The sequence below is a fragment of the Typopeltis vanoorti genome, chromosome 1, assembly GCF_054136105.1.
Source record: "Typopeltis vanoorti isolate ZY-2024b chromosome 1, IOZ_Tvanoo_1.0, whole genome shotgun sequence".
NCBI classification, from domain to species: domain Eukaryota; kingdom Metazoa; phylum Arthropoda; class Arachnida; order Uropygi; family Thelyphonidae; genus Typopeltis; species Typopeltis vanoorti.
The window spans coordinates 65,284,305-65,304,682 of NC_143549.1; the positions used below are offsets into that span (position 1 = coordinate 65,284,305).

Below are 20,378 nucleotides of genomic sequence, written 5' to 3' on the forward strand. Positions count from 1 at the left end.
TAAAAGCTTCTCATAATCTCCCCACTTCATGTTAACCCACACAGCTAGACAACTCTCTTTTTCTCTCACAATTCTCTAGGCAGCACGGGGGGGCGGGGGGGGGGGAGTTGTAAGAATATTTAAGGCAAGGCTGTGTATATATATCTGTATGTTACATGCTGTGTGCATTTTCTTGATGCATCCTGTCAGCTGCATAATTGTAAATGTTCTCATCTTGTTCAGTATATTACGGTATATTAGACATAATCCAACTTGCATGTTTTTAATTCCAATCAGTTTAAATTTTAAAATAAAAAGATTTAAAAATAAACTAAGTTGGCTTTCTCTACTCACAAGTTATGCACAAATTATACACAGATTATATTTACAAATCCTAGAATATAACTTAATAACATAATCTGACTAACCTACATACCCATTTGAACCTTCAGACATCGGTATAAACAATATCCTTAATTTACAAAAAAACAAAATTATATTCAACATAAAATTATTAAAACACAACTACCCAAGTGACAATATATATATTTAAGACTAGGGCCTAGTCATGAACATAATTCGGTCTATTAATAATTGATAACAAAAGCAATGTAAAACTGATCAGTTTAGCATTTAAACTGATCAATTTAAGAAAAACTTAAATTCACAAGAACAGCAAAACAAAATCACTTTCTCCATGTCACTTTCATCTATAAAATCTAACATTTTCTATCCTTTATGGACAAATTTCTGTTTCTTGTTTCGAGCAGCAATTTCACTCTTTTAAATTTACATAACACAAAAACTGCTGCTTATATAACAGCAACATGGATTAAATAAATGAAACTCACTTGCATCATTACTTCAGTATGAATTTCTACATGAAAATCTCAGAAAATTTCAATGAAGAAACAAAGTTATATGCAAGTCATAGTTTAAAAAAAAGGGCCGGGTCCTTCTATTTGAATTCAAAAACAGTTTCTTTCAGTTTATTTCACTTGAATAAGTCCTATATAGATGAACAACTATAATAAACCAAAACTTTATTTTTCAACTGATTTCCTTTCTCAGTCTTTCATTACTTTGTATTAAAGAAGTATTTTTCCAACTTGTTTACTCTCTAACCATCAACAATAATGAAATAAAAATAAATGAAAACATGTCTGAAAAACAATCTATAAACCAAGGAGTAAGACAGGGATGCCCTCTGTCTCCAATACATTTTAATACTTATATTAATAAAATATTAATACAGTGGAACACCTTGACTAATACAGGTATAGAAATTTCCCTGAATAACAAATAAATACACTATTATTTGCAGATTTTCAGGTAATAATATCAGATAAGGAAGAGACAATTTATAAAGAGCAATATATAATTTAAACATTATAGTAGAACAGTTTGGAATGAAAATATCAATAGATAAAACTAAACAAAGGCATTTTTGTGGGCAAACTCCAGTTAAAAGTAAAATAGTTATTAATAATAAAATAATACAACAGATAAATAATTTCAGTTATCTTGGATATGAAATATCACATGAAGGAGAAAAAGACAAAATCAAAAACTTGGAATTTTTTACAGATTATAGGCCTGATAAACAGAACAATCAATTCAAATATTGTACAAAAAGAAACACACTTGAAAATATATAATAATTTAGCAGTGCTAACATTATTATATGGCAGTGAAACAAGATAAACAAAGAACAAAAACAAGTGAAATGAGATTAATAACAACTGAAAAATACACATTATTAGACAAAAAAAAGGAACAAAGCTATTTTAAAAGAACTAAAAATAAAATCAATAGAAGAAAACTAAACAATTACAAACAAAATTGGATAGAACATGTAAACCGAATGGCCAACACCCAATATTCTTAACAATGAATAAAACATAAATCAACTGGAAAGAAAAGAACAAGTAGACCTCAAAAGAGGATATTATTATTATATCACACCTCCAGGGAGTCCAAAGACTCATCGAGGGAGGGCATCAACTCTTCGTCTCACTACTCCACCAACCTTCATCATCTAACACCAACGCCATCTACCACCAACTACCACCACTAGTGCTTTCACAGACAATCACAAACATCCATGCCCATGGCGGGATTCGAACCCGAAGCCGTTTGACTGGAGAGCAGATACGCTAACCACTCCGCCAACCAGGCCGGCTTTTTAGATCTAATAGCTGGCCAACCAGGCCGGCTATTAGATGGATTATGAAACTGGAACAGACCAATATGGTCTATATCCCATACCATACTGCCTCAAAACTACTACCACTATTTCCCTTGCATGGACATAACTCTTTTTCTGTTATCAATAGCACCATGCCTCCCTTTTTACCCTTTCCCTCTCTATTCCTGTCAGGATGTCATCCTCATCCAACCATGTCTCACTTTATTCCAACAATTTATGGGTGAAGGAACTCAATCAATGCAACCCATTTCCCTTATTTCTGGCTTCTAGCATTCATATATAAACATAACAGCCCGTTCCTGAATCTATATCAAGTTTCACTGATTAGCTGCAACTTCTCCATTCTACCTAAAGCCGGTTCTTTTTCCCCTTACTTATCCCAGAACCTTCTTCAAATTCAACTGTTTTCTCTACATCCCAAGTCAACCCATTCCCTTTTTGTCTACACATGTATTCACATCCTCTTGTAGCATCAACCTTTCTCACGCTGTATTCCCCTCTCCTGAGTCTCCCAGTTTCCTTGTTTCTCTTGTATACTCATTCTATTGTCTACACTCAAGCTACCCACCTCTTCATTCATAAGACCACATCAATCTCTACTTCCTTACTCTCCTGCTCCTTCACATCGCTTCTTACTTGCTCAGATTCATTCTGAAGACACATTACTCTCCCTTCCAGTAGAATTCACTCCAAATGACTTACACCCAAACCACTGAAATGCAGTTCATCACTTTCATACAGTTAAATTCTTCATTCAAATTCATTCCACACATTAACAAACTGCACTCCTGCACTATTCACTCATTTCTGCTAAAATATCATTCATAATTCTTGCTCTCCACCTCCTCACATTTAAACTATTTATACTCATATTTAAGCAAGTTTCATGGTCCATGAGAATATCGTATTTCCTACACTACATACCCACACTTTTCTTTTCTCTTATTCAGTCTCTCTACATAAATATCTCTGACATCTTCCCACACATTCACAGCACCATCCCATTTTTGAAAAATCCATGCTGTTTATTTTATTTGTTTTCTGAGCTGACCTCACAATGATTTGCCTTTCACTGCCATCAGTGTGCTAACAAAAACAATGAATTTATGATAATATTGCCTAAGAAATTTATCCAAATACTGTGTTCCACACTCAGATATCTCACAGTAACACTCAATCTACAATTTAGACAATACTGGCACACATTTAAATATAAAATTTAAATATCTTGCTGCAGCCCACAACTGATGCCACCTAGTGTGAAAAAAGTGTGCATATCTTTTAAGCAATATCTAGAACAACTTCAATGCCAAAGGCTGAACTCTCTCTTATAAACTCTCTGATCATTTGTAAAACTTCACAGTTTCAATATACCTTTGACATAAGGTTTCCAGCTGGCCTATGAGGAGAGTCAAACAGTTCAAAACAGCTATTCAGGTCAGTGAAACCTTAATTAAATGCATTAATAAAAGATGAATGTATGGCCTTCTGGATAAAATCTGTTATCATTTAAGTAATACAATCCCTAGACAACTCTAATTCCAAAGGCTGAACTCTCGTAAGCTCTCTGGTAGTTTTAGAAACTTTTTAATTTTAATATATTTGGTTGAATAAAAAAAAAGGATATTTTTCTTTCATTAATTGGGATAAAATTAATAATATTACTTCACTGATACTACAGTTCTTAAGTAACCACTCGCATATCAATATTTTATTATTATACAACACATCCAAGGCAACCAAGGACCCATTCATGGGAAGACACACTATATAATCTACCTGACTAACATACCACATAATCAACCTTACACTACATCATCTATTACCCACTAATAGTATTTTTTTATTTTTTTTCTGTTAAATGCACATGTGCTCTCTAGCTGATTTACCTATATGTGAGATGAAAAACCTGAGTTTCCTGGAGGGAAAAAATTCATCCTGATAAGAATCAAACTCAAGTATTTCCAAATCTAATCAAATGATGCATTGTCCCATCACTCTTCCCACTGTATCACAAAATTGCCTAATATATGCATGAAATAGAAAACTGCAAAAAAAGGAGAATAGGTGATCGGTTTCAGAAATGAGTTCTTAGTGTATCTGCTTTTATCTTTCTCCTAAGCATAAATTTCTAAAATGTCTCACATAAAAAATGCTTTATAATATTATTCAATACATGAACATAATTCATTAAATTATGAATTCATTTAAATTCTTTTCATTTCTTTTTTTTTTTTAAATTTGAAAAATTCAAAATCAATAATACAATTCAAACATAGAACTTTTATTTAGAATCAAGCTCCTTTAAAATTTTAATGCTTACTTCCAAATATTAAGATATCACATATAAACTTACTCTATTTGTGTAAGCTAAATCCATTGACTCTGATGACAGTTTACAGAGTGCATCTATTAAATGATGTAGTGCAACATCATCCAGATATCTGCCAAAAATTAAGAAAAAGAATGTACATAAAAACAGATTTGTTAAAGGAAATCAAGCCAATATGAAAAAAATAAAAATAAATATAATAATAATAAATAACATATAAAACTGTGAATTCAGGAATACCTATCTATATTTTGAGAACAAAATTCTAAAGTGAAATCTTGTTTAAGAATGAAGAGAATGTAAATTTAGAATTTAGCAAATTATGCTTGTCATACACACACACTCCTGTAACACACTTTTCCTTTTTGAGAATTCAAAATCAATGAAAATATTCTCTTTGGACTTTTTTTGTGGCCTGATCACTGTCCAGCCAATCCAGTATCTAGAGTTCTGCCTATTATCTCAGAATGAGCAGCACATCCTATTTGTGGTCCACCTCACAACTCTTAATACTAACTACTCTTTATTCATTCCCATTGTCCTGTTTCCAGTTGTAAATTTGAATTTGTGTAAAGAAATCATAATTACCTCCTGTCTGTCCAGCTGTTAACTTAGCAATACTGTGATAAAAGCATCCATCGATTAAAATTTTAAAATAACCTTTATTTGGAGTATATCCTCGAGGGCATACATATATAAAAAATATAAAACAAAATTTCATAACCAGCAATAAGCAATCTTTAAGAGTATTCAAACTGCATAAACTTTTTTCTGCCATTTTGGTTGTTGGAAAAAGCTTAAGCATTCTTAATTTATTTATGTTTTTTTTTAATTTTTTAATGCCCACTCCACCCATGAAAGGCTAGTAATCTATAGCATGCTTTTAGTATTGCAGGCAAGCTTACTCTCTCTCTCCAACCAAATTCCACTGTGGGTAAGGATGTTTTTGATTGTCTTTAATAGGAGATGGATTTCACTGCCTGGTGTCAGGCTATCTCTCTGCTTACTTTAGGCTAGAAACAGCTTGAAAATGGTCTCTACAGAGGAGTTTCCAGATTATGTAAAAAATATATAAAAATGTGAAAAATTAATACAAACAGAAACAGAAAAAAACCTTGTCCAACCCAGTGTATGTACTAATGTATTTTAGGTTTACAACTTTTCATGGATGGGAGGTCAAAATAAGCTAAAGTTTACTGAATTCAAAAACCCTAGAGAGTGAACACTGGCTTTTTGAGCCACTTCAGGCCTCTGAAAAATAGAGTAGATGGAAATAATTTACCACTTAAACACTTCCAGAAACATCAATGCTACAGCACCATTCAAACCCACAGCTTGAGAGAAGAGATACATTCCATTTGGCAAGTCAGGCTGGTGTGTAGAAGTGCACACATCCAAAAAGCCTGTGTTAGCTGCCAGGGTCGGCTGGAGTTGTTTACACACATAAATCTACCTTTAGACTGCAGATTAGAAATGCAACTGAAAAGACCTCAGACAAAATGCATGCGATGCAATTTAAAGAAAACCAGAAGTTTTGCAGGATGGCAGCTATTCTAATCAATCAATAAGTTCTCCATAAGAATTGTAAGAGATTTATTGGTTGAAATAAGAATTTTCTTTCCTATATCTTTTTAATAAAACTACAATTCTTTATTCATGATGAAGTTTTCTGGAAGGGGTGGGGGATGGAGGAATTACATGGAAATAGGACTGCAATGCTTAATTTATGTTTTTTTTTTTTTTTTTGTGAATCCCACCTACAAAAGGTTGTAAACCTACAGTACACCAACACCATTAGTGGGTGAAGGGTTAATGAGTAAAACTAAATGTTATTATTATACATGAGCATTCTCCATGGAATCGAAAGGATAATTACAGAAGGCCCAGACTAATCATTGTTGACTTGATGTCTATCACATCTCTACTTAAAGTCATTCACTGACAAAGCACTCATGACTACCTGTGGTTTTTTTTTTTTTTTAAATTTAATATATATTAATTTCACACATGGGAGGTCGAAGGATCTATAAATACCCCAGTGTCATGTCTGGAGTGCAAGTGAAGACTCAGGTAGAAGCTTATTAACTTTTTTTTTTTTTTTTTTTTTTTTGAAGAGGTTGTAGTATGGTGAAAAAAAAAAAAAAAAAACTGAATAATTATAATGATATATAACTTCTTTTCTTCTTCTTTTACTTCTTAATACTTTTTAATACTTCTTTTCCCCCACACCATACTATACTTCTTGCCAATACATGGACTGAAGTACCTATAGAACAAACAGTGCTGAAACAGCATCTGTAAGAGAGGGATCATCTATGAGCCTAATTGCTTGTCTCAGAAAAGCATCAAACATTTTCAGAGAAGTTTTAGGTGCAACACCCCAAACATGTGATCAGTATTCTAAGAATGGGTGGATTTGGGATTTGTATATATTTAAGAGTTGGTTGGGTGTAAAACAGAATACTGAACAAAAGAGGATGGCTAGTTTTTGAATGCTGAAGAAGCTACTGATTGTAATAGGTTTATGCTAAGAGATACCGGAAGTAAATGTTAGTCCAAACAGAAAGATCTGATCCTGTCTGATGATTTGTGTATTACTTAGGGTAAGGGTATGTGAGCTGAGATCTCTTTTGCAATAAAAAGAGAAGGCTGTTTAAGTGGCACTGAATGTGACGATATTGTCCTTGCTCCCACTCAAAGATAGTACATGATCCATGTTTTAGACACTGGTTATAAAGGAGAGAAAGAGATCTTGACATTTGGGATACCTGCACATTGCATGGTTTGTCAAATGAGCAGAATGAATGCAGAGTACTCTTGCTGCAAAGCTGTGAAGAGGATTAGTGGTAAGTGAGAGTAGGTCATTTGTGTACAGGAGAAAGAGAGTAAGAAGTTGGCAATCCAATTACAGAGGATGGCAGGTAAACCAAAAGATGGCAATTTGATAGCAGTCATCAATGCTAGACATGATCAAATGCTCTGGAAATGTCAACAGCGATAGCACAAGTTTCTCCAAATCTTTCCATAGCACATGTCCAGTGGTGGATGATGTAAGCTAAGAAATCTGCTACAGATTCTGAATGATGAAATCTGTACTGGTGGGCATCTAGGTAGTAAAGAAGTTGGGTATTGATAAATTTTCTCCATTATTTTGGAGAGGATTAAGGTGATGGTGATTTGACAGTAGACTTTTAGCTCCCTTTTTTGGAACATGCTGGATATGTGATTGCTTCCAGGTAGTGGGATTAGTACCAGCTATGTATAATAGATTGTAGAGATGATATAGAGCAGATGTTAGCTCTGGAGCAAAATGTTCAGGAACAATTGAAGAGATGCCATCAGGACCAAGAAGCTTTTTAGCATCCAAGTCATTTTGTCATTTTCTGATAACTTTTTGTCGAAACACTACAGGAGGCATGCTGTGCTCAGATTTTTGTATGGCAAAAGGTGATTTCCTTAGGTCATCTATGCAGGAGTTTGGGAAAAGATAAGCTAGAAATTTATCTTTATTTTGGAGGGCTAAGTAACAATCAAGCCATCTGGATGAGAAAGAGGTGGAAATGCAAGCAAGCAGAAGTTGCATCACTTGCCTTAACAAGTGATCGGAAGGCATGGCTTCCATTTGGACAGGAAACAAGTTTTCTGCTGATGGGGTTTAAGAAATTAGATTTAAATCAGCTGATGACTATTTTGCATTTGTTGCATGCTTTCACATAGGCAGAGTATGAAGCTAGAGTTCTTGATGCGAGCCACGTGCAATAAGTTGAAATCCTGACTGACTGTGTTATTGCTAATAGAGTTAAATCCAACCATACACAAAGGATATGAATAGGAAATGATCACCGTTTAGTTTTGAGCATAATAAAAATCATATTGAAAAGAAAAACTATATACAAAAAGCATTAAGAAGAATCAGAAAAGAATCATCAAAAAGCTTGGAAACAAACTTTTTCACTCAACAAACAAACAAACAAACTGAGTCTCCCAGGTTTGAGAACCAAACATGGGAGACTCAGTGACATACTCTAAAAAAATAGATTGATTTAGCCATTGAAGTAATGTGGTAAAGTTGTTTGTAAAGATAGAAAAATACAAACTTTACAGTAGACTCAAGAAATTAAAAAGGTAGTGCAGGATAAGAAAATAATCATATTGAAAGTTGCTGACAAGCAAGTCCATATGTATCTGAGAGAAAATGTAAGAAAACTATTTGTAAAAGGAGCTGAACAAAAGTCATGAGAAAACTTTGGTAAGATACAAAATAAAATATCACAAAAGTAGCAAGTGTTTGGTTTTCCATGAGAAAAAACTTGCTCCCATGGAAAACCCCCTTTCTTAACTGTACACAAACTTAACTTCCATGGATGCCCCTCGTCCTCATCCCACCTTCTTTATAATGAAAAATTCCATCAAATGGTATCCCATAACATCCTTCAGAAGCTTATAGGCCTCTTTCATATCATCCCTCTTTCTCCTCTCCTATTCATCAAGGAAAAGTGGGGTGACATGCACCACGCCCTTCTACATTCCATTATCCATATATCATCTTTATAACTTTTCTTTGCACCCAATCCACAGTTTCTTCATTTCCTCAGAACTCAGGAGACCAAATATGCACACACACACACACTAATCTTCACCACTGCTCCTGAGATACTAATTGGTGGATAGTTGGATACATCGGTCTTTGCACCACCCTTGTGCAATGGAATTACCATACATTCTTTCCATTCCTCTGGAATCTTCCCTGTTCTGAGACTCTAGCATGGTCAAAGGAATGGGCAGTTCAGCTGAACACTCTTTTAGCACACATGCTGATATCCCATCAGTCCCAACTGCTGAATTCTTATTCATCTTGCACAACAGATCTAATACCTCGTCCTCATACACCTGAATTTCTTCATCCGGTGAAAAGGTAGTGGTAAGCTCAATGTAGCATACACAAGGTTGATAGCTTTTAACAAAATGGGCACTCATTAGTTGAACAACCTCTTCTGCATCTGTTACCTCTCATGCCACCTGCATTTAGAAGAGTTATTCTTTTGTAGTCATTCTTTCTTTAACTTGCAGTATAATCAATAGAATTCTTTTTGGTTGTCTCTAGCATGCACAGTCAGTTTCATTTCATACTCAGACTTTGCTTTCCGTACAACAGTTGCGACTATTCTAGCCAGCTGCTTATAACTTTCATACAGGATATCATCCGTATGCACATGGTATTCTTTCTACATCATCCTTTCTTACAAATCTCTTGCTGAATAAGATTACACATCCATTTGACCCTATGTATTTTTTGAAATCTTGGGCCACATTCTGATATAGCATCATTAAATATTGTTTAAATGCTTCTCATGCACTGTTGATATTCTTCCCATTCAGCAACCAATCCCAATCCACTGAAATCAATACACTCCTCAGTTGGTCATAATTTCCTGCTTTGTAGTTCGCCTGTAACCTTTTATGAATGGAACATTCATAAACTTAGTCACTTCCCAAGTGACTAAGTTTAGGAATGTTCACCGCATGATGACTGTCAGCAACCGGAAGCAGAATAGTTACATCTTTAACTGAAATGCCCTTCGATACTATAATCAAAGTAACACCCTTTTACCTCAAGTTCCTTCTGACACATTCTGCTTGAAGAGGTTGTCCCGCAACAGCTCAATAAATTCATTTTCATTCTTCTAGTGCGATTCTACTGCTACCCAATCAATATTCGGTTAATTAAAGTTTCCTATTATGATTACTCTTTTCACACTCATCTTTTCTATTTGGTGAGGCATTTCTTCATCACTAGCAACCAATCCAGCAGGTCTTTAACAATAAACCACTATGTAATTGAGCTTGTTAGATTCCACCTCACACCAGATGGCTTCAAACTCACTGCCACATGAAATACTGTTAGTAGTACTACAATCATAGGTCTCAACTCTAACTGGATTAAAATTATTTGATATCATCAGCAACACAGCTCCTCCTCTCCTATCCTCTCTATCCTTCCTAAAAATACTGTACCCTTTACACTCGATACCAGTTAGTATGTGTGATTCTGATAGCCAGGTCTCACTAATGCCTGCAATGTGAGGTCCCAAAATGTTGACCAAGGCAACAAACTCTACCCCTCGCATTCGTGTACAGACATAAGAATCTACCTGCATGTTCTTTTGTACATGCAGGTAGTTGTCCATCTGTGTCATGCAGATATGCTTGTCTGCATGACACAGATTGACAACTTGCAGATCTATATTTTTCTCTAGTGCCTTATACATGCAGACATTTTTGCACATGTTTGATGGATCCGAACCAGACAAACACAAAGTTGATTGTTCTCTCCTCATCAATACTTCCATGATAAAGTCCATTCCCATCATTAACACATTTATATAACATTGTCGCTCTTACACTCACATTCTCACCATTCCTCCCTTTATAATCTAGTTTCCCTGATTCTCTGTGTAGGTCTCATACCATTTTAAATTTAAATTTAATTTAATACATTTTAATATATTAAAACTATGTCTGAAAAATAATCCCACACATCAAATTTACAGTAGTATTAAAATTCTGGATTTTTCTTTGTGGAATCAATTACGATAAATAACAAATTGTATCGAATAACTAAGTTAAATTATAACTTAGTTATTCGTTTCCTTTATTTTGCTGCCTATTACCAGTAAAGATTTCACATTTTATGCATATACTCTTCTCTTAAAGTATGTAATATCTTGATAATATCCTTCAAATAATAATGAAAAAATGGCAATATTTTAATTGGAATTCTGGTTCATTTATATAATATGCATTTATGTGTGAAATTACATAATCTGAATATGATTTTTGTATTTGTAAAGTGACACAACATTCAGGCAAACTGAGAAAGTATCGTTTCAGAACTGCCTGGTCATCACAGAATATGCTGATCTGAATCCCATAACATGCTTCTGAAGCAACCTGAACCCAATGAGGTGAATACACCCAATGGACAAAACATTAGAGTTAAGAATGATGGGCAGTTGGAATTGGAATTCCCCTACGCCAAGGGAAATGTACCCAAACCAAATGCAGATGGTAAACAGGCAGACATCAGGGCTTCCCAACAGTTTATTGCAATTGAATAAACACGGGGAAAAATGGGAGTCTTAGCCACTTTGATCATGGATGTATAATCAACACAAGACAGATGGGCAATTCTATCGCCCCAAGTGGTAAGAACTCTAAGGTTCTCGAGGGTGACCATATCGAGGATCTACTGTCAGTATACTATCAACAGACATACCAGTGTCCACAGAGCAAGTGGCAGCCAACCACATGCCACTGATGACCGGGGTCAACGTAGATTGTCCAGACTCATACAGACCAATCGCAGGGCAGCATGGCACCATCCAGTTTCAATGTCGCAGGTCCAAGCAGCATCAGCAAGTAAACTGAACAGCATACTATGTATACCACGTGTGCCACTGTTGACAGCTCATCATTGGGCATTGCACCTTGCCTGGTATCAGGACCATCAAAACTGGGCCCCCTACAGAGTGGACCAGAGCTATGTGGTCTGATTAAACCCATTATGTTGTACCAAGCTGACAGGAAGTTGCAGGTGTGGCATTGATAGCATGAGGCCATGGTCCCATCATGACAGGTCAGCTCTGTGATGGTTTGGAGAGCCTTCTCATGTGACATATTAGGTCCCTTAGTGTGTCTGGAGAGGTCCGTTATCATTATACCTTTTTTATCCTTTTTCAATAGCATTTTCTTTTTTTCTTCTTTAATTCTTTCAACATTTATACATCTGAATATTCTGAGAACATAATATATATTAAAAAGTATTACAGTAATTTATCATTTTTATCTGACTCTTCAATTATCAGAAAGGCGAGTTCAAATAATTGAAATACTATTACATGATACTCGACAAAGACGTTGTTGACATACAAGGGTTGTTTAATTGAATTGTCATTGTTTGAAGGTCAAACAAACAGTAGATTATTGTATATGGAATATTACATCATCAAATTTAACACTATCACTTACTGGGAGCTTTCAAAAAGTCGAGATAGCATAGCGGAAAGTACAGGTAAATCTGCCATTACTGCTGTTGTAATAACAGCATTTGGAGTGTCTGAACTTCTGCTTGCCTTTAAGCTACCGCCAGTAGAAGGTTTCAATCCAAGAATCCAAACCAAATGCTAAATGATCAATAAAATTTAATTAATAAATGCAATATAAAAAATTAAACTAGTTTTTATAGTATTTTTTACATTAACCTATTTTTAGATTGATAAAAATAAAAACATAAAACAGAAATTCTCTGTTTTCCTGCAATGAATATCTCTAGAGAACAAAATAAAGATATTAAAAAAAAAAATTAGATAATAAAAATGATGGGAAACCTTTCCATAGAAGGATATCAACTGTGTGTGTGTGTGTGAGAGAGAGAGAGAACTGTAGGAAATTCTGTTAACTGGAATTCTTTGACAGCTGCATAATTCCCACTCCAACAATAATTCTCCACTACAATCACTCTTTCTTGATATGTATACAATTTTGTCCGATCACATCAAAAACAATATTGGCTAAACAACCTAGAACAAAAAAAATCTAGAGATGTAAGATGACCCAGGAAGTAGTCAATTTAAAAAAAAAAAAAAAAAAGAAAGAAAAGAAGCCAGTTGTCCTCGTTCCAATGAATGAGGACAACTCTTGGAAAAAGAAGTGATGGACCCTCAGTGAGATGAATGAATGGTATGTCTGAAGTGGCTAGTCTTCCAAGAGTTGAAGCCTCCAGAAAAGGTTAGGTTGTATTCAGCCAAGTTCATAATTGGGTTAATATTTAGATGTTTAGGATCTAATGCCATTTCCAAAGACTCCCACATTTTTCTCTCCATTGTATCATAACAACAGCATAATAGTTTCAATTAATTGATTTATCCCATAACAACCGATGTCTCATTTGCAAAACATCTTGTGGGTTAGCTGAAGAAAGCATGTGTGATGACAAAGCTGAGGGGGGGGGGGCTTCACTTCTATAGTAATCAATAACTCAAAAGTGTTGTTCAATATGTTACTCAATAGATTCTTCTGTCTGTCCATAGTACGATGACCAGCAATTGCACCACAGCCAAGATAAACACCTGGACACCGAAGTGGGCTAGGTCAAGATTTTGTGGATCAGAGTAGTGAAGAATGAAGGAGGACTTTTCAAAGCAGTAATAGTTCTTGGAAAAGGAAGTGATGGACCCTCAATGAGATGGATGAAGGTATGTCTGAAGTAACTAGTCTTCCGAGAGTTGAAGCCTCCAGAAAAGCATACAACAGGACCACATGACAAGGAATGGTGAGGCACAGCAAGGAATGTAGTGCCTATACAGTATTTGAGGATGCCAAATGAATTAATGGATAACAAACTTATACTACACTTTGAATATGAGAAAACCTATATATGAGAAAAAATTTCATGACTACAGTCAAACGTGGACATAACTTTATTGTCAGCACACTAATAAACTATATTACACAAAAAAAATAATAATAATATTACAAAAAAATGTGGTATAAATTTGGTACAAATTAAATTGCAATACATTTTTGGCAAAAGTTACAAATTTCTAAGAATGTAGTTAAGGAATTAACCTACAGTGCTTACAGAAAACTATGCAGAGAGATATTTCAGTATGGAATGTGCCCACCCTGAACTGCAATGCAGCTCTCAGAATGTTGTACCATGCTTAGCAGCAAGTGATTCAGGAGTTCTTGAGGCAAACTGGCCTACTTCTCCTTCAGAGAAAGGATAGGGCCTTGATTGTTTTCTGGAAGGGAATTTCAAGCAGCAATGCATCTCTCTATTGCATCTCAAATGTATTGTATGAGGTTGAGATGGGGAGCATGCTGGCCACTTGATTTGATTAATACCCTTGGTCTCCACTGCTCATGTATGATGTGGTGGGACATTATCATCCATAAAAATGAATTCTTTGCCTAGACCACGAGGGAATCAAACATGACATTAAAGAACTTTGTTGCAATATCGTTCACCAGTCATAGTCCCTTTTTCCAACACTTGTAGCACGGTGCGTCAGTTCGCAACACTAGTTCACATCGTCAGTTCATAAATTATATTAGCCGAACATCCATTAAGCATAACACCTCTCCACACAATGACTCCAGCACCACCATATCTATTTCTTTCGAAAACATTCTCATAATAGTAAGCAGTACCACTTTCACACAGTTCAAGTGTCATCTAGAATCCGAGCAAAGACTAAAACGACTCTAAACTGTAAAGAGTACATTAGCCCATTGGTGTCTTGTGTATAGGATTTCTTCCTATACACAAGACAGTATATAGGATGTGTATAGGGCCTTCAGGTGTATAGGATTACTTCTTACTTGTAATCCTAGATCTTACTGAGAACCACTACAGGGATGGGATAATGACGATGGAGCATTGCTGGAATTAAATGCATGTCTTAAGGGGGATTATTATGTTGAAAAATAAAGATAATTTTAAAATTATAAATTTGTTTTTTTCATAGGCCGAGAACTTTTCAGGCCACTCTCGTAAACCAAAGACAGATTGAAATAGTGACTTCATGCAAATATTTAAGATAAATATTTGCATGACAAACAACCATACATTAGGAAATTTCAGCTAGAATAACAACAGGATGGAAAGTTTGTAATCATTATTGAGAGATATTTAAAAGCAATTTACCCAACTTCCTAAAAAGAAAGATCTACACCCAGTACTCTCAACAATGACCAATGGTAGTGAAACCTGGATTGTGACTAAAAAACAGACCTAGAGAAACTGAAAACAACAAATTAAACATGGAAAGAACCATTCATTTTATTTAACTGAGAATAATCCAGTTAAATAAAAAGAATAATACTTGGATAAAGAAGCAAACAAAGGTAAGGGACATTGCAGTAGTAATAAAAGGCAATAAATGGCATTGGGTAGGATGTGATTAGAATGTCTGACAACAGAAAACAGAATGGATACCAAGAACTGGTTATTGAAGATCATCAAGACCAGTGGTAAGATGGGACAATGGGATAACAAGATGTTATGGACACATACGATGGAGAGATGCACAAGATTGGCCAGAATGGTAGAAGAATTTGTCCAGCAGTGGACTGAAGAAAGCTGATGATGATAATGCGGTTTATACCAGTCTTTGGTTTCATATATTATAATTCTTGTCATCATGTCAGTAATGTTTCATTAGGATTTAAAAGGAAAAACTACATGCTTATCCTGAGGAATGCAATAAATGCAAATATACAAAATATATTAATATACTGATATTATATTCGCATACTAATTAACATAATATGAAAGCAAAATGTCAACCGATTACCTTAAAAACAGTTTACAATACGTTTCGTGAGCATATTTTAATAAAATACTCTTCACTTAAGATTTCAATGCATTGATCCCAAGGCTTAATAATACAATTAACTAAATAAGGATTTGAGGATTTGGCTGTAACAAATATGACCACATTGCCACCAATCGGTGAGAGTGATCATAGGGTCTTAACTTGGGAGGTGGCTAAAGGTGTAGAATTTTCAATTAAGACAGGGTACATGTGGAATTATCGGGCTGGAAAGTATGACAAGCTTAGGAGTTTGATTGGTTCAGTGCCATGGCATGTACAACTGCAAGGACTAGAAGTTGATAGTGCATGGGAGGTAGTTAAGAAGTGTTTGCATGAAGCAATGGCTGACTGTATACCTAGAGTCCGAATAATAAATCAAGTAGGGGTTAAATGGATGAATAACACCATTAAGCTTGAGTTGCAAAAAAAGAAACAACTATGGAGGGAATTTAAGGAGAAGGGTGACCGGCAGGCACATGAACGGTATAAAGCACAGGCCAGAAGGGTGACGAGTGTGGTAAGAAAAGCAAAAAAGGATTACGAAAGAACATTGACCATGCAGGCTAAAGAGAATCCTAAACAGTTTTTTAGATATGTAGCAAGTAAAAGGAAAAATGTACATGGCAGATTGATTTTAAAGAATGCCGATGGTAGGGAGGTAACTGAATCAGTTGAGATAGTTGAGTTACTGAGTGAGCACTTTGCAAAAGTATATCATCCAGGTGGTGACATTGCAGAAACGAATAAACCAGTAGATTATACGGGAATTGTGGTTAATGAAGTGGAGGTGAGTAGTCTATTGCATAACCTCAATGTCAATACATCTGTGGGATTGGATGGTATACCAGCTCGTGTTGTACGAGAAGCAGCTAAAGAATTGTCAGTACCCTTGACCATTTTGTTTAATTTGAGTCTCGGGTCTGGGTTAGTCCCGAGCGGGTGGAAAGAGGGGAAAATAGTTCCACTGCATAAAGGTGGTTCCAAGACTGCTGTAGTAAATTACCGACCGATTAGCATATCAGGAATCATTGTCAAGGTCTTAGAGAAAATAGTCAAGAGAAAAATACAAGATTGGATAGAAGAAAATGGGATACTGTATCAGGGACAGCATGGTTTTGTGAAGGGTAGGTCATGCCTCAGTAACTTGCTCACGTATTATAACACAGTGACGGCTGAACTGGATAAGGGTAATGGGTTTACGGTGATTCTACTGGACCTTGCCAAGGCCTTTGACAGGATTCCACATGGAATTCTAATCAGTAAATTGCAGCATATGGGAATGGAGATAGGGTTGGTGAGATGGGTAGGAGGGTGGTTGACGGAGAAATATCAGAGAGTGGTTTACTCGGGAGTAGAGTCCACAAGACGGCCTGTGACTAGTGGTGTGCCACAAGGATCTGTTCTTGGACCACTGCTGTTTAATTTGTTCATAAATGATATAGGAAATGATCTGAGAGGAACAGTTCATTTGTTTGCGGATGATGCGAAGTTGGGTAGGGCAATAGTGAATGCAGATGACGTCAAAATTTTGCAGGATGATTTGGATAGATTGGAGGTCTGGGCTAAGGAGAATGGATGTCAGTTTAATGTGGCAAAATGTAAGGTTATGCATTTTGGGGTGAAAAGATTGGCGGCAGTTTACTGCATTGGTGGAACCGTGCTCCAGGAAATTGATGAGGCACGAGATTTAGGAGTGTTGGTAGATAAGGAATTGAAATTTAGGGGACACATTGCAAAAGTGACCAAAACAGCTCATCAAATCACTTGGTTGCTGAAGAATACGATGACAAGCAGAGACAAGCAGGTTATTGTTCCTCTGTATCGAGCCTTGATAAGACCCCATCTAGACTACTGTGCTCAGATTTGGTCACCTAGGTTTCTTCTTGATGGGGAGGAGGTGGAGAGGATCCAGAGGCGAGTGACCAAGATGATAGCAGGTCTGTGGAATGAACCGTATGAGAACAGGTTGAGGATTTGTGGGTTGCAAAAATTGGTTGATAGGCGGAGGAGGGGAGATATGATTGAGACATTCAAATTACTGAAGGGTTTCTATAAAATTGATTCAGAAGATATTTTTGAGAATAGGGCTGGTTGTGGGAGGACTAGGGGACATCCATGGAAACTGGGCAAAAGTGTGGTTAGTAAAGGTGTTAGAGCTGGGTTCTTTACTTTTAGAGTAGTGAATGAGTGGAATGCGCTCCCTGAGTCTGTGGTGGATGCTGTGACAGTGAATGAGTTTAAGGCGAGGTATGATAGATACTGTATGAATGTCAAATAGTTGTGATGAATATGATTTGGGGCCTCCCTCGATGAGTCCAATGACTCCCTGGAGTTGCCCGTAATAATAATAATAATAATAATAATAATAATAATAAATTTAGTGAGTTAATTATCATCTTCAGATGTGTTTTCTCTACCAAATATTAACATGAACTGAATAAATTCTCCTTCATTCTTATCATGAATTTTCTTTGTTATCCAGTTAATGGTTAGATAATTTGCTGGACAGATAGGCCTGCAATGGAGCCTCTTGTCATAATGCCTCTTTCAAACTTCATCAGTTCTCCATATTTCTCCAATTTATACTATCTAAAAACAGGTTAGTCATTACATGGCATGATGTACGTTGCCCATGCTGGTCTGGTTGGCAGAGTCGTTAGCATATCCACTCTCCAGCCAGGAGGCTGTGGGTTCAAATCCCCCCCCCCAAGGGGCATAGATGTTTGTGATTGTCCTACTAACCATTTACCATATGTACTGCTGTAACATATGTCCTGGTGCAGTATGACTGTTGATGTCTTTGCGCCATAAAAATCAAAAATAACTAACCAATCTTGCCCACGGAGGTGTTGATTGCTTGCCAAGCAGTGCGAGCGTGTGCGTGCGCACACACATACATTTGCATAATTTAGCAAAAAACAATAAATGCACTTTCACACTTCCACAGCTACAAATGATCTCCAGAATTCATAAATATAAAATTCTAAATTTCAAAAAAGGACTTCTTAGTAAGCCTTTCAAAAGGTTACAAATCCTCAAAAAATGTGTGTTATGTTCCATTGAGTTGTTTTTGCCTCCTGGTGATCCCATGAACATACATTCTCTATTCAAATCTGTCTCTCTGACCATGTCTTTCAGAATTTCCAAGTGCATTCCAGTGCTTCTTTAACTCCATCCACCCATCTAATTCTTGGTCTTCCTCTTCTCCTGCTTCCATCAACTTTAGCAAGCATCATCATCTTCTCCAGACTGTCATTTGCTCGCATAATATGTCCGAAGTATGAAAATTTTTGCTTGATGAGCATAGCTTTGAGGGAGCAATCTGGCTTTATTCCGTCTATCACTGATTTATTGGTTTTGCGTTGCAGTCCGTGGCATTCTTAGTAAGCGTCTCCAAACCCATAATTCAAATGCATTTATCTTCCTTCTTTCACTCTTTCTCAGGGTCCAACTTTCACATCCATACAGTACCACAGGGAATACCACTGCTTTCACGATTCTGAATTTTGTTGTGAGGCTAATATCTTTATCTTTAAAGATCTTGCTTAAATTCGTCATTGCTTTCTTTCCGAGTAATAATCTTCTTCTACCTTCTTGAGTACAATAACCATCTTTATCAATTTGGGATCCAAGGAGCACAAAATTGTTAACTGCTTCCATTTTCTCCCCATCTACTTAAATATCATTAAGTTCACATGTTGCCATAACTTTTGTCTTTTTGAGGTTAAGACCATATTTAGCACTTTCTTCTTTAACTTCCATAATAAGTTCCTCCAAATCTTCTTTGCATTCTGCTAGCAAGGTGCTATCATCTGCATACCTCAAATTATTAATATTTTTTCCACCAATTTTAATTCCAACTGAAGACTCCTCCAGCCCTGCCATTCTTAAAATGTATTCGCTGTACAAGTTAAACAGGTACAGAAATAAAATACATCCTTGTCGCACTCCTTTACCTATTGTGAAATACTCAGTTTCTCCAAGATCTGTTTGGACAGTAGCTTCTTGTTCATAATAAAGATTCCTCACAAGGATAATGAAATGCTCTGGGACTCCCATTATTCTTATCACATTCCACAGTTTCACATAATCTACAGAGTCAAAAGCCTTGGTATAGTCAAGGAAACAAAGGTAGACATTCTTTTGATATTCCTGTGCTCTTTCTATTATCCATCTCACATTGGCAATTTGATCTCTTGTTCCTCTGCCTTTTCGAAAAACAAAAAACATACACTCTATTAATTTTAAATAAGAATTATCTCTAACTCAGGCTGCAAAAATTAAAGTATTAATTTAAAAATAACTTAGGGTATTGACCAACTCAAATTATTTTTCAACAATAGTTTCCTTAAGTCCTTACATAAATTTCAGCAGTTTCTGGTGGTTTCTTTCTTTATCAGTTATTTTCAGAATCAAAAATGAACTTGGCTACATCATACTTCAGAGTGAATGTACCAAAAATTATTCCACTAAGCAGGGG

At 35.8% G+C, this 20,378-nt stretch overlaps 1 protein-coding gene across 1 annotated transcript in view; it reads right to left on the reverse strand.

The window, feature by feature from the left end:
• The window catches only part of mon2 (Mon2 homolog, regulator of endosome-to-Golgi trafficking), a 749,535-nt gene that overhangs the window by 304,993 nt on the left and 424,164 nt on the right, over nt 1-20,378 (reverse strand). The window contains exons 16-17 of the mRNA XM_090397718.1: nt 12,549-12,703; nt 4,545-4,632 (exon numbers count right to left, since the gene is read on the reverse strand). Coding sequence (XP_090253844.1) covers nt 4,545-4,632; nt 12,549-12,703 — 243 coding nt within the window. The remainder of the gene's footprint in view (nt 1-4,544; nt 4,633-12,548; nt 12,704-20,378) is intronic.